The 27,167-nt window shown below is 33.5% G+C and overlaps 1 protein-coding gene across 2 annotated transcripts in view; it reads right to left on the bottom strand.

The window, feature by feature from the left end:
- Positions 1-27,167, bottom strand: part of Orc3 (origin recognition complex subunit 3) — a 67,944-nt gene that overhangs the window by 20,946 nt on the left and 19,831 nt on the right. For both annotated transcript variants that reach the window (XM_005002615.4, XM_003467424.5), the window contains exons 4-13: positions 26,147-26,291; positions 23,261-23,365; positions 22,029-22,180; positions 20,717-20,844; positions 17,637-17,796; positions 16,219-16,332; positions 13,134-13,267; positions 12,610-12,673; positions 2,453-2,569; positions 1,428-1,507 (exon numbers count right to left, since the gene is read on the bottom strand). In XM_005002615.4, the coding sequence (XP_005002672.2) occupies positions 1,428-1,507; positions 2,453-2,569; positions 12,610-12,673; positions 13,134-13,267; positions 16,219-16,332; positions 17,637-17,796; positions 20,717-20,844; positions 22,029-22,180; positions 23,261-23,365; positions 26,147-26,291 (1,199 nt within the window). The remainder of the gene's footprint in view (positions 1-1,427; positions 1,508-2,452; positions 2,570-12,609; positions 12,674-13,133; positions 13,268-16,218; positions 16,333-17,636; positions 17,797-20,716; positions 20,845-22,028; positions 22,181-23,260; positions 23,366-26,146; positions 26,292-27,167) is intronic.

Here is a 27,167-nt window from a genome sequence, read left to right as displayed (position 1 = left end):
CAAGTCAAACCCTTATCTGTGATTCAGTAATCCAGGACTGAAGAATAGATAACAGTATCTACTATGAAGATGTAGTGTATAAGATGGAAAAATATTCTAATATGCTTAACACAGTGCATGGCACATGACTAGCCTTCAATTAATGGTGGTGACTGTTGGCACCATTATCGTCTATGTGTCTTCATTCTACTTTGGAATTTGCATTCTTGATCCTTGACTCTACTCCAAGAATAGCAGTGCCAGAGAGGTTAAGAAGAAACAGATTCCTCCAAGAAAAAGAATCTATGAACGTAACTGAAGAAAGAAGATAATCACATCATGAAATTAAAATAGAAAATAGAAAACCCTGCAAAAATCAAATGAGAATTTTTATTTGGATAAAAGGCAAAAAAAAAAAAAAAGAAAAAAAGAACTATTATAGTTCAAGTTTATAAATACATAGAAAATCATTTATTAGGATTTTAAAAATGGAAAAAAACATAGCTTTTTAGTGGCAGCTGACTTTCCATGGAAAGTTGTTTTCCACATAGCATGATATCAGTTTCATATTTTATACTGCACATGGCAGAGCACTAATATTTGTATTATTAAGTTTCTGGAAGTACTTTCTGTGTGAATTTGCTTCCTACTGTGTCCATCTGTTCTTTCCTTGTGGATCGATGAAACAGAATCTAAAAATGTTTAGTTTTCAGATTTCTTATATTTTCATATAAGAAATTTATATCCACCAAGGAAAATTATAAGACTGTGAGAAAAACTCAGTTCACATTTGATTTTTTTCCTCACTATTCAAGTGGTCATTATTTTTATGGAAGACTAAAAAGTTATCATACATATAAAAAGTAAAACCAAGGGAATACATGATTATAACTTCAAAAGGTATCTTTTTCAGAGTAGTGATTTTTAATATTTTGTAATAACAATAAGATATTTATATTAGATGCATAATTTATGAAATATCCAACATTAATGTGGACAGAGTCAACTTAGGTGGAGGAAAGTGACAAGGCCACGCCTATCGCTTGCTACTTCTAATCAAAGTTAGTTGTTATCTCCTTCAAAGGATATAGAAGGCCAATGATACTGTTTCTGTACCCAGTCAAACAGGGATGTAAGAAACCTGCCCTCCCTTCCCCTGCCATTATGTCAAACTGAATAGATTCAAATGATCTATATCTAAGCTCTCTTCTTATAATATCAATATTGAAAAACCCTAAGTTCAAAACACAGTAAGAGCAGCAAAGGAATGGACAGTTGCTACATTAAAAGCACAATAAGCTATAACCATAAATTCTAGATATACAGAAATATTCTTAAGACACAACATGGCTACTTATGAAACTTTTTTGGCAAGCAGAGCTCTGGAGGAAGGTGTTATTGGCAGAGTTAGAGTAGACAAAAAAGGAAAACAAAATGAAAAAAATTACCTCAACAGTTGCAAGGCTGATGCATACTCCTCTGAATCCCATATGTTCTTTTCTAAACATGTGCAGTACAACTCTCTGATCTGCAAGTGAACAACATTTGTGAGAAAAATGAAACACTAAATTGGCAAAACCATAAATTTAATGCTATTAAACACCCCAAAACTTAATGCTATTAAAAACAACCAGCTATCCATGGTGGTGCACACCTGTAATCCCACTATACAGGAGGATCACTGAAAATTCAAGGGCGGCCTGGGCTACTAGTGATTTCAAGGTCAGCATGAATTACATAATGAGACTCTCCAAAATAAAACAAACAAACAATAATAATACAGCCCAAATCAAAACAAAGTCACAACCATTTTTTTTTTAGAAGATGACAGGGGTGGGATGTGTCACACAGATCAGAGGCTGTAAGTACATGACTTACATGACAGTAAAACGAAACTGTACTGGGGTTCACTGACAGATTAACTGATATCACCCGCCACTCTGTAACAAGCAAATGATAAAAATGGTGGAAATGCTTAGTGAATGTTCAATGGCAGATGTTACCTCTCAAACAATTGTTACATGTATCAGTTCTCTGAAACTCTCAGGAAAGCTGAAAATTAGTAATTTTTTTCCATTATCATCTACTTTACAGATGATTCCTAAGGTCAACTGAGCATACTTCCTTTAATTCGTGGTATAATGAAAACTTAACCATTAAGGAGATTCCTTTTTCCAGATCACTAAGTGTAGGGAACTGGATCTGTTAACAAGAAGATTTAAGTGCCTTGGTACAAATACACTGTAGGGAGGAAATTATCACTGGAATTCATGTAGTTAGTTCTAGCTGTGATCATCAGAACCAAATTGACTGTTTCAATTACCAGTACTGCATCTAGGTGGAATGGATTGTGCTCTCATTGTAAGAACTGGATCAATTTCAAGTTCTAATACCTGACTGTTACAGAAATCAAAGTCAGAAAGTACTATTCTTTTTACTAATTTGTAGATTCAAATGAGAAAGTTCCATTTACCTGTCGGCCCAGTGGGTATCTGGGAAGAGAAGAGGTGAAGTTATGAAGACATCTCAAAACCAAGAAGTAATTCACATGGTAGACATGTAGGTCTTCTAGTAATGATTGTGTTTCCTCCTAAAAATCACAGAATAGAATATTAATGTGTAAGGTAGTAAAGGAATATAATAAAATCCACTTCATGAATATATGCCTAATTGACGAAAGGAGTCACTGCTGTCAACTAGCCTCAATTCACAAGAATTTGAAATAAACCAGGATATGTTTTAAATTTAGTATCAAGTCTGATTTTTAAAACACTACAATTTTTACTGTAATTCAATCTCCTTAGACACCTCTGATCTCCAAAATTACAAGTGTGCAAGAGAGCAGCCTATCATATGCCTGCCTGTGTCAATCATCTGATGTATGCTACAGGGAGAGAAGGTCCACTGCCATCTGCCTCACTGGCATTAGAAGGGTGAGGAGATCCTCAGAGTGTACTGTCCCAATATAATCAACAGCTGGTGAAGTTCTGCTTATGATTTCCTAAAGTACTGCATGAATGTATCTGGAGTGGAAGAAAGAAAAACATAGGTGATTCTGATAAATCCCTACTTCTCATCGAGACATACCAATATTGGTTTTACTCAACTTACTACCTGAGAAAGAAAAATGAAGGGCAGAAATCTAAAGACAACAAGCTTAATAATTTACAATCCAGAAAGTATATGAGGCACAAGAGTCTTAAAAACACCTTGGTTAATTAATTTTGCAAATCAGTTCCAGAAGGCAAGGGAGGTGTTGTGCTTTATACAATGTTTTGAAAATAAAAAATCCTATCAAGGGTTTTTCAGACCTCAATTCCTTTTACAATTACTTATTCCTGTAACACAGTCTTAAAAGGATTATAATCTGTAGCATGGCCTTCACACTGTTTTTTCCTTTAAGAAGTCAGACAAGGACTTTTAACTACCAGGCCAGCAGGCTGTTTGTTATCACTGATACTCTGCAAGCATACCACTGCTACACTAGGCTGTCTTTCTTGCAAATTTTTAGTGATGAAGATGAAGCAGAAAGTAATACTTCATTTATCAGTAAACTCAAGGAAATCTGATATGTTTTTGCTAAATTCCAACTCATTTAGAAATAAATGCTTTGGTGAACAAAGTTTGGTTCGTTATTTGAAAGCACAAATGAAAGAAAAGCTCTTGGGACCTAGATGTTTTTCCTCCCACTGTTTGAGCAAATTAATGTATTTGTTTGTTTGAGATAGGGTCTCACTATGCAGTTCAGGCTGGCTTAAACTCACTTTGTAGCCCCAGCTGGCCTGGAACTCACAGCAATCCTTCTGCTCAGACATCCAAGTGCTGGGATTAACAGGCATGCACCACCATGGCAGGCTAATTAGTACTTCTTAAAAAGACTAGATTTCAACAAAAGCCGCCTTAGTCACAGAGTACTTTTATCTTATTTTTATTGTAAGCTATAACATAATATTATACTAAGCAATTAATTGTTTGCTGTGGTATATGCTACAAAGATCTTAAATGAGGGAGGAAAAGTGATTACTGAATAATAATAATTATTCTTTACACTATTTTTGTTCTTTCTTTTACTTAGTGGAATAAATATATCTACAGGTACCTGGGTGATACAATAGATTTGAATATCTTCATTGAATTTACTTGGATGTGGTGGAGGGAAAAAAAGGTATAAGGCAGTACATACTCAAGGAAATATGCTCTGGAAAGAGCGAGATGAAGGATCTGAACATGCTTTTCTTTCAGGTATTTTTATTGATTCATGTGATGACTCTGTTGGATGAAGTCCAAGTGTTTACACATTTTTTGGGTTTTTTTCCCCCATAAAACAGACCAGATTATTTTTTGTCTTATGCTCAAGTAAAGAAATGGAAGGCTGTTTTCAGTACTGGAGGAAAAAAAACTAACTCTGCTGGACTTACTGCGGGAAAGTTTATTATACCTTTCTAATGACTTTTTCAAAGTAATCAGGACCATCCCAGTTTGTCTTATGTACTGACTTCATAACCTAAGAAAGCTTTCTTTGTTATATCTCTTATTAGTTGTAACAGAAAACATTAGAAATGATCAAGTTTTTCATGGCACTAGTCCTGTAAGTTCTCTGTCTTACACAGTTTTGTCTGCTTTATTTGTATATTTGTACCTAAATTAATAATGGATACACATCTTCCAAAGCCAGGGCAATTTCTACTGCATTTTATAAATATTACTTTATAAATTCAAACTTGTGAAGTTTTAATATATTAGAAAATTTCCCCATTTAATGTGCTACAGCAGCACTAACACATGCAAACACAAAGTTGTGAAGATATTAATCTTACTTTCTATTCACTGAAGTTTTTCTCAGTCATCTTTTCTGTAAAATAGTCTTTGTTGTTGTTTTATTTCATAACTATGGTTGGGATGATTACTGTTACACTTTTTTTTTTTTTTGAGACAGAGTCTCATTATGTAGTTCAGGTTGGCCTTTATTATGTAACCTAGGCTGGCCCCAAACTTGCATTGATCCTTCTGCTCGGCCTCCCAAATGCTTGAATATTCAGGAATGTACCATTATACCTACTTAATCGTCTACTTAGTCTTTACTGACTTTTGACACAGTTACAGGAATAGTACTATCTCTCTGCTGTAAGAAACACAGAGCAAATGCATAGCAGCCTTCTCTTTTCCTCGAATGTGGTACTCAAACTTCAGAACCTTTCCATTTGATGTATTAGAATTCTTTTCCTCCAAATTCTTACAGGGCAAGCTCTACTCCTTTAGGTCTTAAGTCATAATTCACCTTTTCATAGTGAAATCTTTATCTAAAATTTCAATTCTACTCTATTTGCACATCAAACAATATTCTCTGTTTCTGTTTCACTGTTAGCATTTATACTAGAAATAGATATTTTACTTATTTATTTTGTCTGTCTTCTAACTCCATGAAGCTTGTATTTTGTCTGTTTCATCTCTTTTCCTACTGTAGCTCCTAAATTAATAACGGATACAGAACAGGTTCTCAGAAAACATTTGTTGTGTGAAGAAGTATATTCATGAATGACAGTCATATTTAGTCTAAAGGAGAGTAACTACTTGTCTTGCTAGATGCAACCTAGATTTGAACACTTCTGATTTTTCAAATGAAGACAATCTGAATTTATAATGTAACATTTCTCAACTTGCAAAAGTTGACTTTTTAAAAAGTGATATTGACTTAGGCTGTTAATTGCCACTTACATGCAATATGCTGTCTTAAGTCTGTCAATTCTAATCTCATCAATCCTGTTTGTCATTCAAAGTACTATATTAGGTCATTTATGAGGGATGGTTAAAAAATAGTATTTAAATAAAAAAATACTACAATAAAAGACATATTGTCATTAATTTTCCTCAAAGTACTTCACCTTGATTCGAGCACTTATCCCATTTTCTTGCCACTTTCTGAACCAGTTCTAGAAGTCCTTTTTGAATTTTTAGTTGCCCTGTTATAGCTGCTTTAAGGCTGAATCTGTTCAAAATGTTTACTTTCATGGTTATTTTGACTGTGCAAAAGCAAAGTCACAGGTTGCCAGATCTGGTGAATAAGGCAGATGAGGACACATTGTAATATTTTTATGAACTTTCCCACGGGATGTCATGCAGCAGCATTCATTGCATTTATCACATTTTGTAAAAATACTCATGCAAGAGAACTTCCAGAATTGTTTTAGAAAGTGTCAAAAAGTATGGGTAAGCATGTTCAAAGCAAGGAATATTCTGAGTGGGATTAACAGCCATGAGCTTCTGTAATGAAAAAAAAATTTTTTTAAACATTCATTGTCATTTTTGATCACTACTTGGAACTTATGATCACTTTCGTAACTATTACTTTCTTTAGAGAATATGATCACTTTCGTAACTATTACTTTCTTTAGAGAAATCAACATGTATGTAACACTTAAGTATATATGCAAGAAAAAAACAATTGGGAACAATTACATTTCCCATGATCCTTTTTTTGGGGGGGGGGTACCAGGGATGGAACTTGCAACCTCACGTTTGCCAAGCAGGCGCTTAATCCACTAAGCTAAACCCCTGGCCCTGATACTTCATTTTTGTATTTATTTCTTGTCTAATTTTCATAGCATTTGCCGCTTTTGTGTCTAGAATTGTATGGCTGGGGTAAAGAGTAACCTCAAGAAGATTATAGCATGTGAAAACAACTGCAAAATTTTTGTCATTTCATCTCTTCAGTCAATTCACTGATCTTTAAAAGCTGGTAAAACATAGCATGTTGAATTCTGGAATTCAGAGCTAACAGCTACAAATAAATTTTCTCATTTATCACCGTACTATAAGTAACTTTTCATGTTTTTGTTTTTTGGCACCGGGGATCCAACTCACGACCTCACACTCATCAGGCGAGCGCTTATGCCGTATAAGTAATTCTTATTCTTTTCGTTAGTGAGAAATGTTGGCTGGTAATATTTGCCAGACCTGATTTATTAATTATAGATATCTCAGAGTGCAAAGTCATAGCTTTGTCCTCACTTTTAGACAGGTGAGTACTAGTTTTCTCCTGTCTCTGCCTTTTGCTCTCTGAACTTCTACCCTGCTCGTTTAGATCAGGAAGAGAATGTGATGACATATTTAGGCTTAAAATACCAATTGCAGACACAAAAGGCTATTACCTAGCTCATTTATTTATTTTTAAACTTTTCTAATAGGTAGTTCATTTAATCATGTGTGGTAGACTACAGTTTTTTTCTTTCTTACTTACTATTTTTTCTCCTCTTTTTGCCCTAGTGGTCTATCAAAAGAAGTTAAGGAGCTGGGCGTGGTGGCTCATGCCTATAAAACTAGCACTCAGGAGGGTGAGGCAGGAGGATGCTTGTAAACTGGAGACCAGCCTGGGCTACACAAAGTGAGCCCAAGGCCAGCCTGAACTGCAGAGACTCTGTCTCAAATACACACACACACACACACACACACACACACACACACACACACACACAAAGTTAAGGAAGTTCTGCTAGCAGAAATGAAAGGCAAGTCTCCACCGGACTCCTAATTTTGTGCCTCATGTTCATCAATCACCAAGATAAACATGTTGAACAGTAAAATCTTTTCTCTACCTCTAACTGCTCTGTGATCTCAATCATCTCACTTCTTTATTTTGACTACAGTTCCTCATGTATAAAAGGAGGTTAACTAATAGTAATCTATTACAGTTCTAAGAAGTTGAAGAATTTCTTTTCTCTATGGCTTTAAACTCTGTTTTGGCAAATAGGCACAGAAACACTGAAATATTAACAAATCAGAATAATAAAACATACATCATAAACAAGGGATTGAATACATTTGCTGCATAGCAAAAAGTTTAATCCTTTAAAGGTTGAAATTAGCTACAGTTACAATATAAGGAACATTTGAATCTATAAAAACTGATTTCCTTACACAAAGTTTATGGAATTATTCATTCATTAAATATGCTAAACATGATATAATTTCTTCTGTTAGAACCGGATCAACACAAATAGTATATCATTACTAGGAATGCAGACAATGGAGCCAGCAGAGAACACAGTATTAGATTTGGTACCAGGACTTCTTCTTAAAAAGCAGTTTAGAACTATTAATGTGTGTGTGTACATATACATACATAATGACAAAACCATATATATTTTTGTGGGAAGGAGGCGACTGTTTCCCTTTTTTCTTTAACTGGAGCAGCAGCATACAGGGTGGCATGACACAGCTGCCTGACTACAAAGGCTGAAGCTGCCTCATCCAACTGGTTTCCAAAAGCTTCTCATAATTTATGTTTATTTTTAACTTGCCATGATATTTGAAAACCCCATTTCGGATTTCTCAAATACTAATCAAGAATCTCAGGTACCCCTTGTCAGCTTGCACTAATTCTCAATGAAATGTTTTACAAAGTATATGAGATTTTAATGTCAGGCCTGGATATTAATGACAGATACTATTTACACTTACTAATTATAACATTTTTAGATAGGCAAGTACTTAATAATTTGTAACTCTTCTCAACTAGTGAATTAAAAGATGAGACCATGAATAAAAACTACCTACTAAATAGGAAAAGATGTTAAAAATCCCTCCCCCAACAAAACATTCTCATATAAGGTATAAAAAAATTTCTTACAATTTAAAAAACCATCCCAGTATCAGGGCAGAGTGCTTCCCTTTATGGTAATGATGCAAATATGATGTGAGGCAATATAATCTTCTTCAAAGCTCTCTTTAATATTTAACTTGAAACAAAACTACAGGCACAAACAATAGTAAAAGCTGTATCTTTTAAATTATAGTGAATTTGAAAGCTTTTTATAAGATATTTTTGACAGCTTATTTTTCATGAAATCTATTTTTGCAAATGAGATGGTTTAGTACTCTAATAAAAAAAATAAGGAAAGAAAGCAACAATTACCAATACAACAGTGTGGGGTGAAACACGGTAAAAATATACATAGTCTCCCATCTTATTTCATCTAAAACTTTACCTAACTAATTTATAAACTAATTTATTTTCAATTACATATAATTTGGTATCAAACCTAATTTGGCACTAACATACATTTTTATTTGGGAATCAAGATGATTTAATCAGTTAGAAATAATTACTATCTTGTTTAATGAAAAGTAAACAAAACCATCAAATTTTAGACCCAAAGGAATTTTATGGACTATATGATTAACTCCCTACTACAGGTTTTGAAAATTAGATTCATCAAGAGTTTAATGCAAGCTTGTGCAAACTTATTCTACCTAAACTAGAAAACTTGATTACCACTTGTCAGAGTATACCTTCTGACCACTGTGTCCAGCTGCACTATACAACTCAGCAGTGCAAAATTGCAGAATTTTTAGTGATTTCATCAGATATGCATGGCCTTCACAAATACATTGTAGTGTAAAATTCTCAGTCTTCTAAAAATATATTTCAGTCAAGTGAATATTTTAAATGAAAAGTACACTTCAAAAAATCCATTCCTGAAGTTTATTAAGTACAAATCTGCCATGTTGCTTTGAAGCAATATATCTATGAAATTTATGGTTCTATAATTTTGAGGGCATTGGAGGATTTATTATCTTGAACTCTGTTAGAGAATGAAAGTGATTCTCAAGAACTGTCGATAAGCAGAACCATCACCTGAAATCATGCAGAAATGCAAATGTTTAGGTCCACTCCAGAGCTATGAAAACAGACATTCCAGGACGAAGTTCAAAAGTTTGTGTTTTAACTAGACCTCTGTGGGATCTTGATGCAAACTAAAACTAAATCTGAGAACCACTGGTTTAGCTCATCAGGGCAGGACGCAAAGCAGATTTTTTAGGACAGAAACAGTCAAGATAAGTCTAAATTTCTCTGGAACATATTTTTGAGATTTACCTCTTAGAAATGGATTGATAGGAAATGGATACAAAATAAAAACTTTAGTCATAGGCAAGTCTATATAACACAGTACAGGGTAGATTATTTTATATATAGTATGTATACAATACAAAGTACAGAAAATTACATACTCAAATTGACATCTACTTTTCATGGCAGTGAAAATTATGTAACAGTGGCACTAGGTACACATGTAAAAATTTTCTAGCTATATGTTTCAGCTCACTTTCACTTTCTGAATAAACTTCCATTATAACCAACACTGAAGAAATCATACTAGGAATTATACTATTTTATACAAAAGAAAATTGAGACAATTAAGGATTTTTCTTTTAAAGTACACCTAGCTTATAAGTAACTGGAGTTCCAATGCAAGATCTCTGGGGTCAAGAGCAAGATTTTGCCCTAGATCATGAGGTAGCATATTACTAATGTTTAAAGAATTATAGAAAGCATTATAATGAGAATAAAATATTCAGTTATTTTTATTCTAAGCTAGAAAATGAACAGACACACATTATTAACTTTTTTCATAAACACCTGCCCTTTGAATTTAGTAAGTAGCCTATGGGTAATTTTTTTAGGACAAGAATACAAATCCTTGCTGTTGTACTCTGGCGTAACTGATGCCATCTTGAGCCCTGAATTTAACTAGTACCCTGTATTTGACCCAGGAAAATGGAAAATTACTCAGGGTATAAGTTCCATGAGAAAAGCAGAATGACCTGTATCCACAGGAGAAAAATTAATCTGCTCAACATAGAAGCAGGATACAGGTGTCAACCAAAAATTAATGTAAGATTCTAGCTAAACTGTTTCTAACAGAATGTCTTTTGTAATTCTCTCTTTTAAAAACTCTAACTTTCCAGTTTGTTCACGAACCCACCTCACATACCTTCATATTTCTTATTGTACATCCTGCATACAAAAAAGATAATAATAAATGGGCTGAGTGTCTAAGAAAAGAAGTATAATATAAATAAATGCTTAGGAAATATACAGAAGGTCACTGAAAAATAAGTATAAATGTCTGGCTATTTTTATAATACATTAGACATTCTGTTTCTTTATCATCTCAATGCTTAACAGGTTCTCAAAAAACTGTAGTTTCTGAAACTACACTATGATAGAAAAGTCTAACAAGAAACACATTTGGCAAGTAGCTGACTGAGTAGAACAAATCTAGTTAATCTCTAATAAAAGACATAGAAATATATCCCTTCTCACTGATCCTTAAATTTCTTCTATCAAAAATAACCCAGTTATGGTCTATTTTGTTTTGTAAAGGTGAGAGAAATTATTAAAACGATTACTGAACCCAATTCAAAGCTAACTTTTTTATTATGGCCCATGTGGGTACTATACTGGAAACAATGTTTAGCAGAGGCCTTTCACAAAATTTTTTGATATTTTTACAATGTAGGTTAAGTGGTACTTAGATCTACACAGACTATGTTCTTTTGTTCAAAATTTGAAAACACAGCTGAGGATATGGATCAGGGGTAAAACATTTGCCTTACATATGTAAAGCCCTGAGTTTAATTCTCATTATTACCAAATAAATAAGAAAGCTGTATGTATCAGCAAAATTCACACACAACAATAAGACTTAGCTTCAAGCTCTTAAATTTATTACAATATTCTAATAGCTTTCTTTGTAGGCAAGAGGAATTTTTAAAAAAAGACATCTTTCTAAATGTCCATCAGCAAAAGATTTATTAAATAAAATAAAGATATACTCATTAAACAGAACACGTGACTTTCAAGATTAAGCACAAGATGGCCGGAGATAGAGCGCAGCAGCACAAGCCCTTGCCTAGCAAGTGTAAGTTCCTGAGTTTGATTCCCCGCAGCAAAAAAATAAAATAAAACAAAAAATAAAAAAATCAAGCACAGGACAAAACAAGATATAGAATAGTACATTTACCCTCTGTACGGACAGAGCCCTCAAAATGTGTATGTAATTGCTTACATATATGGAGACAAACTCGAGTAATACTTAAGAAACTAACAACAGTGACTGTGTCCTGGAAAGAGAAATGGATACTGGTAAGAGAGGCAAAATATTCTCTAAATATTTATTTACCAGATCCAAGTATTACCTAAAGAAAGAAAAAAAAAGATCTTTTTGATATTCTCTGTTATATGGCTAACATGATTTTTTAAACTCATTACTTCTTTCTTGGCATTATATTATAAATATATATTTATATGATATACATATAATGTAAATATATAATATTTTCAAATCGGATCAATACTCATTTAGAAGTAGGTGCCAAAGCTGCCTGACTTCTCTGCTTTCATTTATGACAGCCTTTAAAGGAACATTAAAATGAGATTGCCTGAAGATTTCAAAACTGTTAAGTGGAAAGAAATCTGCAAAGCAGATCTCTATAGATTTAAAAGTGCCTTTAAAAGAGACATAAAAGGAATCTAGTGTTCTTGCTAATACTTTTTCTTATTAATTCTCTAATGTGTTGTGTACATGTACTAACTTCCCATGAAAAATGTAATCATTATATACAGCAAACCGATAGTAATAAAAAAATAATGAAAAAGCCTTATCTTTTAGTTAGGGTTCCATATCATCTGTTCACATTCTAAATGATTATTAAGGCTCAGTACTTCACAATGCAAATATTAGAAAATACAGATATATTTTATAACATTTCACAGAATGTGTATGAGTGTATTCTTTTTCATAGAGGGAAAAATGAGAGTAAAATTGAAAAAAATATTTACATTCTTACCTTCAAAAATCTATCATTCGTCAGTAGTGCAACTTGCTTTTCTGAAGCTTGTTTTTCCACGTACCTAAAAATTTTACATTCCACACACAGAAAAAATATTAAACACTCTATGTTTTTGCATATATTGCAAAAAATAACTACCTAGATTGGTAGCTTTTTTTTTTTTCCTCAAAAATAAACTCAAGAGGATAGTCCTGGCTTAATGGTAATTTTTAACTTCTTATATCATATATACTTTATAGTTTAATTATAAACAAAGTCCATATATCCCACAAAAAATTGTTATTCTAAAAATAAACAGAATACCCGCAAATTATGTGGCTTTATAAAAAATATTTTCTTTATGGAAAATTTTAAACAAATTAAAAACCACCATTTAAAACCAATGGTTTTATATTGCTATAAACAAAATAAAAAAAGATTTATCCCTCCCTCACTGAAAAAAACAAGTGGATCTAAAGTTCTTTATTCTGCAAATGCTAGTGTGTGTTTATTAGTTATTCTGTTTATTTGTTTTTGTTTACCTCCTAAATGATGGAAGACGTCGGATGTTTTCACACTGGTTAACTGATAACAAATTTATTCTTCTCTTGGCTTCTGGGAGACTGCAGCACAGAACACTTAAGGGCTGGGAATAAAAATGCTCTAATAGAGAAAGCTGAAAGAAATGTGATATTAAATATATTTATTACCTTTTGACAGTAATTTTTTGCCCCATATTTGATCAACTTTAAGGCTTTTTTAAAAAGCAAAAGTATTTATAATACTAGTAATAGATTAGTCACAATAATAGTGCAAGCAATACATAATTGGCTATATATACCTCTAACATTTCTAAGGCTCCAATTTTGAAGACAAAGTCAAAATGGCAATCTCAGAAAAACTAAAAGAAACTAACGTGAATGGACAGATTAGCTATCTGCAGAAGCAACTCACAATGATTGAGCTGGTTCTTTGAAACGTTAAATAAAACAGAGAAATCCTTGGCTAACCTTGTCCAAAAAAGGAAAGAAAAGAGTCAAAGCTATGGAGTTAGGAATGAAAAGGGTAAAATCACAATGGATCCTGCACAGATTCAAAAGATCATCAGTATTTACTTCGGGAATCTGTATTCTAATGAAATGGAAAACTCAGAAGAAATGAACAGATACCTAGACATATATGAATTACCACAACTGAATCAAGAAAATAATTCTAAATAAACCCGTAACAGTTGGTGAAGTTGAAGATGTAATAATAAAAAAAGTATCAACAAAGAAAATCCTGATGGAGTCATTGCTGAATTCTACAAAAACTTTAAAGAAGATGTAATGTCACTACTCCTTAAATTGTTTAGTGAATTTCAAAGGGAAGCAATACTCCCAAATGTATTCTCAGAAGCAAGCATTACCCTGATACCAAAACCAAAGAAGGGTGTAACTAAAAAAGAAAACTGCAGGTCAGTCTCCTTAATAAACATTAAGGATGGGAAAATCTTCAATAAGTTACTCTAAGAGAACAAGCAAATCGCACAGATTACACACCATGACCAAGCAAGACACATCCGAGAGAAGGTACCTATCCAGAGTATTCTAGTACCAACTCTGCACAAGGAATATAAATATTATATACCACAAGTGTGTGCTAAAAAAATACATTAACAATGTAAATTCTTAATAAAGTGCCTAGCACAAAACAATTGCTTAGAAAATATCCAGATCCCTAAAGTTATCTAATCTGATTCTTATTTTAGATGAGAAAACTGACACACAGAGATTAATTTAACATCTTTTTCTTTACTCACTTTCTTAAGATACAGTATTTGAAGCTACCGCTTCTATTTCCTGAAACTCTTTTTCCCTTGGTTTCAGTGGTACTCCACTTTCTTTGAGTTTCCTTGCTTGTGGTTACCTTTTCTATTGCTGGGCCTTCTAGGTCAGCTTCCTAGGGTCTTATGGTACCTTTTCCTTATTTTCCTTACTCTCATCCCCCAAATGACATTTTATTCTCATCACAGGACTTTAACCACTTAAAAGGTGGTGACCTTTTAATGATAAATACTAAATGTTTCTATTCCTAATCTTTTTTCTGAGCATCAAATTTCTCTGTATACAACAAACTGTTAAATCAATCACATACACAAAATAACATTTTTCTCATAATGAAGTTGCCATTTACTCTGTTAATGTGTACTAAATAAGTAGTAATAACTTCAATTCATCTGCTAACAGAGCCTATATATTCCTTTGCTCCTTTCTTACACACCTTATCATCTTAGTCACTGAGCTCTGTTGATTTTATCTCCCTCCTCAAATTTGTTCCTCCTTTCTAGTTCCACTATTATTTTCTCAGTTTAGTTCCTTGTCATATCTTGTTTAGTCAATAGCTTTTTAACATTGCAGATTTCCCTTCTTCTCCTGTTGTCTTTGCATGGAATGCTCCTCTCATGTTGACCTGTCTAGCTCTTATTAGGCTATGATTTCATTCTGCTATGGAACTTCAGGGCATGTTTCTTCCGTAATACTGACGACTTGATGTGGGTTTATTCTTCTGCCTCTTTCAAGAGATAATGAGCAATTCGAAGCATTATTCTGTACATATGTAGCTCAGGATAGTACTTGGCTCACTGTAGGCTCCTGACTAATATTTATGACTAAATGAATAAGAGATGAAATTTAATAGGTTATTATCTTGGTACTATTTAACGTATTCCTAAAGTTTTGATTTGAAATATTTTTCTAAGTCCATGTTGAAAAACAGAACACACATTACCCATTTAAAAAAAACACTATAGTGTTTTATTTGGAGGAAAACTACTTATGAGAAATACATTTAAAAGCACTACACAAAGATGAGTATTAATCTATTACATTTTTGGGCTAAAAGTTATCAATATACAGGTCTTAGTAAACGACAAAAAACACATGTTCACAATGGCTGAACTGATAAGATATTTTAAATAGTTGACAAAGACAATAATATTAACCTTTAAACATATAGAGGATGGGGTTGTTCTTTTGTGTTAGAGTAAATGTTTTAAGTTAAATTTAAGAATTACCTTCTGATAATTCATGAAACCCTAATGGTAACAATTTCTGACATCAGAATAAATGTAAACACACATAAATATATGTATGTGCAGGGGTCATAAAATTCTAGCATACAACCTGTTTTTGTTTGTCCCGGGAAGTAGGAATGGCTTTTATTTTACATTTTTAAAGGGATATTAAAGGAGAAGCAGCAGTAGCAGCGACCACACATGGCATGTAAAACAAAAAATGTTTATTCCTGGTGTATTACGAAAGTTTCCTGACCACTTACGTATGGCATTTCTTAGGTAAAAAGATCATAAGCTCTCCTCAACTTCTTAAAAAAAAAGTCCTTCCAGCTCATTTCCAGAATGTTTAAGAATCACTGCAAGAGAGCACTTATCTAATATGCTTATTCTAATTAAGTCTCCACATTTTGCTATAAAGTAATGGTACAAGTTTGAACAAAATAACTAGGATTCACTGTATTTATTCTAGATTTTGTCACTTAAAATGATTTAGCATAGTAAACAGTCTGAAAAGATATTCAAATTATTTAGAATCAGCTTGTGAATTTTCAAACATATTAATATCTTCTTACCTGAAGTCCTTTCACAAAGTTTTGAATTGAGAAATCATGATATAAAAAGATGTTGGTCAGAACCTGTAAAACTTTCTCACTTATTTTAAAGGGAAACTGAGTTGTAAGAAGTAGCTGAAAGAGATTAACAGTGGGGAGGTAGAAATTCTTTGTTATTCTTGACTACTCATAAATATTAGGGATAAATAATGAAACAAAGAATGATACTATGACATGGTAAATATAAAAGTAACAGCTAGTTTTTCATAGGTCAAATGTTAACCAACATTTTAACTGAATTTGTTCTAGAGTAACAACAAAAGAAGCAATTAATATACTATATCCTCAGATCCAAAGACATCCACCATATTCCACCTAATTTCTAACTTTTAAAAACACTGCCTATAAACTATATAAAATTATTTTTTTCATCAGAAGTCACGAAGCTGCAGCTTTTAAAAATTTTTGTCACAAGATGTCTTTTTTTCATCCCTAGTCAAATTAATAGAGTAACAGGTTACGTATTTAGTTGAAAAACACAAAATTAACAACTTATGTTTTAAAAATTTAGAATAACTAAATTTAAATTACTTGGTTACAACATAAATACAGTTTAAAAGAGTAAAGGAAAAATATGTGAAAATTCAACACTAAACTTGTGGAAGTTCAACACTGTGCCAGGAGTGGGTTCAAATACTCGGGACACTGAGGTGGGAGGATTACAACTTTGAGGTCAACCTGGGCAACTTGGTAGTTCCTGCTCTCAAAGTCGGAGAAATGAAGGAAGGACGGATTAGACAGACAGGTGGACTGGAACGTAGCTTAATTTACAGCATCTCTTAAGTTCATTTCCCAATGCCACCCTCACAAAAAAAGAACTGTAATTCTTTTTAGATAGAAACATTATAGTAAGTAACTAAGATCTGAGAAATTTTTAGTAGTGATTTGTTGTCAAGAGCAACATGACTATCAGTTAAGAAAGATTTCATTACAAACTTCAAAATTTAAGATCAAGATACACCAATAATCTACTAGGACGTCTATAAATTCTGTAAAAATTTATTTTAAAAACCTTTAATTTTCTTTGTTACACTTTTTTTTTTGGTGCTGGGGATCAAACTCAGGATCTTGCGCTTGCCAGGCAGGCACTTATGCAGCTAAGCTAAATCCCTGGCCCTGCCTTTAATTTTCTACTCAGTAATAAAAGGTACACATACATAGATATAACAAGTCTTTTTACGAAGATTGTATTTTACTTGAAAATTCTATACAAATTTATCCTAAGATTATATAATCATTCATAAAAATCTAAAATGTGTAAACTAATACAGTTATAATATTCTGAGAAATAGAGGTTTATCACTAACATTTTTATGTATAATCTATTTCTGGCAGTTTTACTTTCATCCTAGGTCACTGGTAACACTTTTTCTTTTTACCTTGTCAAGGACTGTAGTCAGATGCTCTTTGCAAGACAAAGACTGGAACAGTTCTATACACAACAGAGATGAAACTGCGTGAGGAAGCAATCGGTGGATAATAATAGGAGATGTGGCGATCCCAAAAACCAGTATTAGTGGAAACTCATGTAGATGTTGACTAGTTTTTAAAGAAACAAAAGGTGACATTTCTTTAGCAAATACATTTCAATACATATTTCAAGATATAACCAGCTTTATTTCAATGTCTACTTTGTAAGACTGCTAATGAGCATCATTCCAAAATACAGTACTAAAATTTTCTAGATCATTCATTTTCTTATTGAAGTAATTTGAACCTTGTTATTTCTTGTTCTAGTTGTGAAATCAATTTACTAATGTATCCTCAAAACAAAACAAAACAAAACAAAACCCTTTTTTTACAGCACTAGAGATTGAATGCAGGGCTTTTGCATTGAGCTATCTCATGAAAAAGATAGTCTCTTTCTGTCAAAGGGGATATTTAGGGTCAATCCATTTTATACAAATCTCTCTTTTTCTGTAAAACTCTATTTTTACAAAATGTACCTGAGGTTGCTTCACCATTCCTTAGAAAGACAAGCTAAGACAAAAGGCCACACATGCCAGTCTACCTACCATAAATTTTGTGTAACAAAAGATTCCTGAGACACAGCCTGTTCTGCCAGCAACTAGGACAATTTAAGAATTAGCCAACTCTAAGGCCAGGCCCTTTACCAAGGGAGCACAGCACAGCAACAACAGCGTCACAGTATAGGAAATTAAAAACCCAGACCACTTGTGTGCTGACTGGCTTTGTTCAGTCATACACCCTTCTGAAGAAATAAAGCCTTGCCAACATACTTTAAAGGTTTGTTTCTTTATTTTGTTTGTGATACCAGAAATTTTGTGTCTGACAATCTTGAGCCTTTTTTTAGTTTTTGAGATGGTGTCTGTCTAAGTCATTAAGTTGTTCTTGCTAGGTCCAACCTTGCCATCGTCCTGCCTCAGCCTCCCAGAATGCTGGAGTACAGAGTGTATCATCATGTCTAACTGCATCCTTCTACTTTATAAACAGGAATACAGAGATTATGAATGATCAAGTACATTCCTTAAAGGTGTCCAATGTTAGCTGTCCTAAAATGTATTAAATCTTCAATTAACACAGTATTCATCATAATTGGCCACCCAGTTTATTCTTTCAGAGTCCAGCAACACGAAGATAATTGATTTTCAAAGGAATGTATTCTATTTATAATCATTTGTGATCGACACTGTTATCTAGCTGTAATAACCAAGAGCTAGGAAACTGCTTATACCTATGTAAAATGTGTGTGTGTTTGTGACAGAGAGAGAGAGAGAGAGAGAGAGAGAGAGAGAGAGAGAGAGAGATAAAAGGAGGAAGGGGCAGAAGGAGGGAGAGAGAGAAAGAAAAAACAGGAAAGAAAAACAGAGAGAGAGAGACAGAGAGAGAGAGAGAGAGAGAGAGAGAGAGAGAGAGAGAGAGAGAGAGAGAGCGCGAGCCAGAGCCAGAGCCAGAGCCAGAGCCAGAGCCAGAGCCAGAGCCAGAGCCAGAGAGACAGGTAGGCTCTCTAAACTGCTAAATTATCTAGGGTGGGCTTGAAATTGTGATCCTCCTCCTCTGATCTCCCATAATGGTGGGATTAGAAGCATGTGCCAGTATGCCCAGATATATTTTTAATGTACATCATTGCATCCTTTCTTGCTTTCTTATCTCAAGCATCTTAAACACAAAAGACTTCTATTATGGAATAAAACTGCTATTTTTGAGGGTTATTGCAAGTCAGAGTTATCTGTATCATGGCTGATGATTTTTTTTTCTGTTCTTGCCCATTAGTGACTATTCTGTAGTACTCTAGCTGTTTGCAATTATACGTTCATACGTGTAAAGCACCTGAGTTCCCTTGCTGCTTTAAATTCTTTTCAATTTTTGACAGTTAAAGTTGTCCCAAAGCCTAGCTCCTAAAGATGCAGGGTCTTTTTTTCTTTTTTTGTCACTTACACTGTACTAGGCACTTTCCTACTATGGTAAACACTTCAGTGTTAGCATTTAGAGAAGCTCTAGGATAGGCAGGGCCTGGGGATGTGGCTCATTGCAGGACTTGCCTATTGTTTTTGAGGGCTTGGGTTCAATTCCCAGCACAGACTCTCCTCACAAAAACTCACTTCAAAAGTCTTACAATCTAGGACTGTGAGTTAATGGAGGAAAACAATCTACACTGTCAAAATAAGAACTTTTAGTATGTTAGTAAGTTATATTTCAACATAGCTTTAAGCAAGTGTAGCCACAGCTAAGAAGGCAAATTCACATATAGCAGATATCAAAGTACATTCATTACATTCCAAAAGATAATAGCATAGGAAATGTATTTGATGTGATTTTAAAACACAATAACTTTAAATCTGACTCCTTCTAGGATGCTCCTGGAAGAACCAATGATATTGTGAAAGTAGTTCCTCTCTAGAAATACTGTATGAACATGTGATTTAGAAAATATTCTTGTTAACTAGAGCTCTATGCAACCGTTAGCCTTTTCTGTATCAAAAAATAAGGCCCAATAAAAATATTTTAACATGTGACATTAATGGGCTAAAGAGACAGATAACTTTGATGAGATAAACTACATTTTATAATATATTATCATGTTAATTAAAAACAGGCTAACATTCTGGAAAGCCTGAGTAAGAGGACTCCAAGTTCAAGTCCAGACAGGCCATGGAACTTGGGGACTTAGTGAAACCCTGTCCTAAAATAGTAAAAAGGGGTGAGGGAGGTAGCTCTGTGAGAGGACTCTGAGTTCTATCTCCAGTGCTGCGTGGTGGGGAGTTGGGGGATGAAGGTGGTGAAAGTAAGAAACAGGCGAAGTATCTTTTTCACTCTTGAGTCAAAAAGCAAATGAAAAATCTCATAGGAGGTCTTGGAACACTCAGGGATAAAGGACTTAAAGCAGTCTGAAACCCACCAATTGGCCTTAAAATGATTATACTTTTTAGGTGAAAAGTAATGTTTTCTTAACACACAAAGAGAATTTTGCTTGAAAGTCAAGTGACACACCATCTACCTGGCAATTGTTATGAAGTCTTGAAGTACTTTTGTGGTGAAGCTTTCCATATCCTTTAGGATAAGCACAACAGGAGGAGACTGCCATTGACTAGTCCTCGTTTTGCTTGGCATTTTTTGATCTGTCTTCTTTTAAGTCATTGTGGAAAGAAGGAGTCAAAAGTAAGCCTCACCACCCAAACAACACTACAATGCTGTACCATATTGATTTACTTCTCTTTATATTTCACAGTGACACTGTTTTGTCTTATTTTGTTTTTTTCCACATAATAAGAGAAATCCAATCTAACACTGTCTAGCAGAATCTTTCTGTGTCAGACATGGGAATAATAAGAAAAAGCTTCAAGAAAATCTGTAACTCATGAAGTTTTTCTACTTTCTGCTTAGACAATGACAAGAAAAACATAGGAAGAGGAGAAAATTTTCTACAAACTTGTTTTTCTATTGGTAGAAAGTTAGTATTTTTAATTAAAAAGCATAATAAACATGTTACTTGCTACTCTGCTGCTGTGACATTCAAGCTTGAAAAGGGCTCTAAATATCACCTAGTTTAATCTAGGTAACCAGAAGCAGTGTTTCATTTCTCGAAAATCAAAACTTATTGATCAAAGGAAGGTATTTTGGGTAAGCATTACACCTAGTTTAACCACTATATGAAGGAAAATATAACTTCACGTATGTTGACTTCAGCAAAAATCTTGATTGGAAAATGTCACCACACTATTTTTTTGCCCATTCTGTCTATTTACACAGTGTTACACATGAAGGCAGCAGTTTTACAGTGCAGTTACATAGGAATCATTCATTTTCAACAAATTTCCAGAGTAAAATTTAATTTTAGGTCTTTGTTTGTCAAATATATTTTACTTAAAGAGCAGATTCCACAAGAACTCCTAGAATGGAACAAATCACACTTTAAAAAAAACTCCACTATTATTCCCCACAGGACTAAAATGACAGTGGGACCTGGTAATGTGGTTTATTGTGCAAAAGTAAATAATGAGTAATTTAAGAGATAATATATGATAGTTGTTGCTAGAGATAGAATCTAAAACAGAACACACTCCAGTACTTTCTGCCAGTAGATGACATTCTCCATAAATATGTCACCGTAAGAACCTAAGCCCTTATCAGAAATTAGACTGCATACTAAAAAAGAATATCTTTTATATTCTAGTAGCCTTAGAAAAAAGAATCATCAAATTGATACCTAGTGGGGCATAAACACATGCTTATTAGTACAAAAAAGCAGTCTATTTAATATAATTCCGAGTCCTATATACCAACTTTCTATAAGAAAATCCTCAGTTTACCTGTGTGACAGTCATATACCAACTGGAAAGTGAATCCATTGAACAATGTGTCTTTTTCTGGGTGACCTGAACATCTTCCTTTTCTTTGGGTTTTGTATCTACAGAGCAGTCTATTAACTGTGAGATCAACTTTTGTAAAAAATGTTTCATATCTGCAGAATATAAAAAGAAAGTGTTATCTCCTCTTAAGACAAATTAAAGTCTTTGAAACTTCTTAAACAGTTGATATTACATTAGTTGGGAAGAATGTATTTCTCTATTATTTATCATCAACATAATTAAAGTAACATTTAACATACTATTAAGGCTCATTAATACCCTCTCCTTAATGTTTAAATTTCATTAGCTCATACTGACTAGACTAAGTAGTATCTATAATGAAAGTGTTACAGGAAATGTAAACATGGAAACTATAAATAAATTGTTTGTGTTTGTTTTTTTCAGACGGGGTTTTGCTACGTAGCTTAGATACCTTGAACTCAGTAAACCTCCTGCCTAGCCTGCCAAGTGCAGGTATCATAGGCATGTGCTACTATGCATAGCCATTATTTCAGAAATATGTACTTAAATTACAGTAAACAACAAAAAGGATTTTAAGGTCTCTAAAAAAAGCATCAAAAATGTTATTTACATGAACTATCTTACTGATTACAAATTTTCCTTCATTATCATTTTTAAACCTGTCTTAAGGCTTTTACTTAATTCGAATTAATTTATGAATATGAAACTAATATAAACACATAAAATCCTGGTATCAGTCCAGATCCAAACAATTTATACTAATATTAGTTACAAATTCTTTATGATTTGATGGCTTTAGATATTTAAGATTGGCTCTGCCAACTATTTTTACCACAAAAGACTTTGAAAGAAAATAATATGACGTATGGTTATAAATATGAACCCGCAGAGTTTAATCTGCTTGGTTAAATAAGAGCTTACCACTCCCCAATTCTCAGCTTCCTCTTCAAATCTTTGTACATATTAAAGTTTCCCCAGGTTAGGAACAATCTTGCAAAATGCACTGACTATTTTTGGCAGCAAATATAATACAGTATGTGGTAGGAATGCAACCAGAAAAAAGGAAGTAAAATTCACAATAGTTAAGATTACCCTAGGGCCCAGTAAACCTCGCCCTGCCAAACACACAGCTGAGAAAGAGAGAGAGAGAGAGACTGAGGATTAAAATTACTCTGTTAACATTTTACAACGTAAGTACATTTATATTTTACCTGGACAATCCTTAGCTTGCAAAGAGATTACATATGGTGTGATAGTATTCTGAAGGGCCTCTGTTAAACGTCTGAATATTAAATCATGATCTGTGACATTCACACCTATGGGATAATATATTAATATTACATCATTACTTTTATTAATAATTTAACAAAAGATATTTAATATATCAAGTAAACTATTAAGTAAAAATATTTTTAACAACATGATTTTAACAAAAATCAAAATAATACACTGCATAAAAGATGAGCTATCATGCTATACTGACACTAGGATTTGGATCCTGAATGCCCTGTAAAGGACTATTCGTTAAACACTCGGCCTGTCACTTGTGGCACTTACTAGGACGTAACAAACCCTTCAGAAAGTGGGACCTAATGGAAGTAAGGGAAGATACTCTTGAAGCAGATGAGGGGACCCTGGGTCCTTCATGTCTCTCTTTGTACCCTGGCTGCCACAAGGCAAGTAGCTTTGCTCCAACACACACTCTGCCATGATATGCTGCCTCAGAATGGGCCCAAGAACAACAAGCTAAAGGACCAAGGACTGAAACTTCCATGAGCGAAAATACAAGTTTCCTCCTTATAAACTGAATACTGTGAGCACTTTACAACAGTATCAGGAAGCTAACACAATTGACGTATCCAGAAAGATATTCTTTCTTTGAAAAATTAATAAAGATGTGTAGCTGACCTTTGAAAATTAGGAGTAATTTCATTACATTGTCAAATTCATAAAAAGTTCTTTATAGTCATTCATGTATAAGGGTTTGCTATGGAATCTAGTCTTATTCCTACTGATTTAAATACTGAGGAGAATCCAACTATAATACTATTAACAATCTTAGTACAAAGTATGTAAAATGTGTATTAAATCCATTTCTGAAAGAGTAAATCTGAAATTACAAAGTTCTGGTATATATCAAACTACTCATTTTCATTTCCACAGTTTTAATGCTACTCTGCATATACTTATCTGAACTGTATAGAAATCTCCCTACTTCTTTAGGAAAAAGGTTAACTGATACTTTCCCTAGCATAATGATCTGTGATTTCTAGGAACTCTTTTGGCACTCAGGATGTATCAGCAGTATATACGTGCCTACAAACTGCTTGAGACTTTTTGTTCCATTAGTTGGAAAACTTCCATTACTTGGAAAAAAAAATATTTAAGAATCAGGCTAGCAATAAGTTTTCCCTTCTCCCAGGAAAGCCAAAAACCAAAAATTATTACCAAATCATTTTTTTGTTTTTCAATTTCTTTGATCAGCAGACTGGTTTTAAATAAATGTTCGTGTGCTTTTTTGAAAACAAGATATGCAATAGCGTTTATACCCTATACAAAATACTTTTAGGCAATCATGCTATTTGTAGCACGCATCGTAATTGATGGCTGTAATTATTGTTGCCTTTCACAATCTGACTTCATAAAAGCTATTTAATACTATGTTTCTTTTTTCTTTTTTTTAAACTAAGATGGTGTCTCACTATGTAGTCCAGGTGGCAATTGAACTTGTGGTAATTTTCCTGCCTCAGCCTCTGGACTGCTGGGATTCCATATGTGCACTACCACCACCTGGCAACATTATGTTTCTTGAAACAATACATGTATCTATTGCGAATAAGATAATCAACTATGTCCTTTGCTGGAAAAAAATTCTCAGGTCATAATTTTGAAAACTGTTTTCCTTGAAAACACTTCCTTGGAAAACTGTTTTCCTTTTTTGGCAATAGGCAGAACAGTGCTGTAAGCCCTTTGAAACCATCTACTTTCTTGATTGTGCCTCCTCAACCTACCTTCAACTGCTACAAACTGGCAGCAGACAAACAAAGCACCCAATAGTGTAAGTGGGGGATCCATAAATGGAAACAAGTTTTAAAATTACATAGCAGGCTGCCTTGGAATTGGTCCGAAACATAAAAATCACTCCACTGAATCTTGTTATTCAGGGTGATTCTGGCCATCAGCTGAAAGGCTATTAGGACTACAAGATTCAGGCTTCACCCTATACCTACTAACAAAAGTCTGCATTTTTAATAAAACCCTCTCTGGTTACTTGCATCCACATTAAAGTTTGAGAAGTATTGTCTTGAATATAAGGAATAAGAGTAACAGAATTAGAAATGGTATTAAGAAAATTTGTTATATTGGAGTCTACTAAGGAAAAAAACCTAAATAAATAACAAATTGGAAATGAAATAACCAGTGTGTTTGGAATCCAAATAAATTCTGTTCTGTTTTTCAAAAGGAATGAAAGAAGTTTGCAGGGATAAGGGTACCTGGCTCAGTAACATGTTCAGCCTGTTTATGGCCTTGAATTCATCCCTATCATGCCCTCATCTCCAAAAAAGGTAAAGGGAGGGGGGAAGAGAGAGAGAGAGAGAGAGAGAGAGAGAGAGAGAGAGAGAGAAGAAAAAAAATTCCTGATATTACAGAGGCTTTTTTTTGCATACAATTCATCAAAAGCCTTTCCTGGGCAATATTAATAAAACAATATGAAACTGAAAAACTAAGCACAGAGAAATAAGTTAATTTTAGATTAATTCCCTTAAAGATACGATTTTTTGGAAAAGATACAAAAATCACATCAACTAACATATTGGTGACTTCTTTACTGCCTAATCCAAATCTCATAACATATAAAAGGAAGAAAGAATAAAACAACTATGACTCCTCACAAAAAGTTGAACAGAACACTTGCTGGATCACTTTATTTTAATTTACATTTGTATGAACATTATAATGGTTTTGAAGCACGCAAACCATAGTTTAATTCTATAAATAAAAGACACAAAAAAGAGGTTTATCTGAACAAGTTATTCCTACTATTCTCAATAATAGAAACCAATTAAAAATGTGTGCATGAATAAACACATACATACCAAGAACAAGAGCGGCTGTTGGAATTTCTTTAAGTTTTATTTGACAGGCCCAGTCTTTTGAATTCCTCTGGAATCCAGAATGAGACTTTTGCAGAAATTCAATCAGATTGTTGAAGAGGTTTTTATTTAATTCTTCCTGTAGTTGCTGCAAATCACAATATTTTATTTAATCTATGAAATAAACTGGCAAGATATTAACAAGAGAAGAAAGCATATACACGTGTTAACATCAAATGAGCTACACACAAAGTATGAGACTTAAAGAAAAGGCAAAATGGGTGAAGTCTAAATTGCATTTTACAGAAATAGGCATTTGGGGATAATGGGTAGGAGGACAGGGTGGGGACCAGGCAACAACACACATTACAGAAGGGAGGGAGGATTAGGTACCAAACAAAGGAAGCCAGTGTGGAGACTCAGCAACACCCTGTCTCAAAATAAATTAAAAAGGGGCAAGGATGTTGCTCAGTGTTAGAATGCTTGCCTAGATTGTGCAGGGTACTGGCCCAGGACAACAGGAGGAGAAGAAAAAGAAGGCCATCTATGGCAATCTCCTTTTGTGCTATCCTTCCTCTTTTTCTTATAAAAAGTTTATTCCCAGGTAAATAGGGTGTATGAGATAGAGAAGCTCCTGCTGCTACCTCCTGTTTATTAATGTTGATAGAGGTAAATTTCTTTTTGCAAACAGTTTTTCAGAGACATTCCTGTGTATATAACATCATGGAATAGCCATTTGGAAATATACTAAAGAAGTATATTTTAGTGTGACCCTTTTGATCTCCCTCTCTGGTTTTGGAAAAAAAATTTGTTATGAATTCTATTCAAAGATTACATGTAAAATGATTAAAAGATGGATAAAATACAAAACAAGTTTTTCCTTTAAATCGCTAGCATTTTTATTTTGGTAAGACTGACTTAGGGTTTGTCTATTTTGTTTAATCTTTCAAAGAACCAACTTTTTGATTTATTGAGTTTTTTTTTTAGTTTCAATTTCATTGATTTCTGCTCTGATCTTTATTTC

The sequence above is a fragment of the Cavia porcellus genome, unplaced genomic scaffold (genome assembly GCF_034190915.1).
Source record: "Cavia porcellus strain 051 isolate PalLab524CR breed Dunkin Hartley unplaced genomic scaffold, mCavPor4.1 scaffold_22, whole genome shotgun sequence".
NCBI lineage: Eukaryota > Metazoa > Chordata > Mammalia > Rodentia > Caviidae > Cavia > Cavia porcellus.
This window is presented reverse-complemented; position numbering and strand designations above follow the sequence as displayed.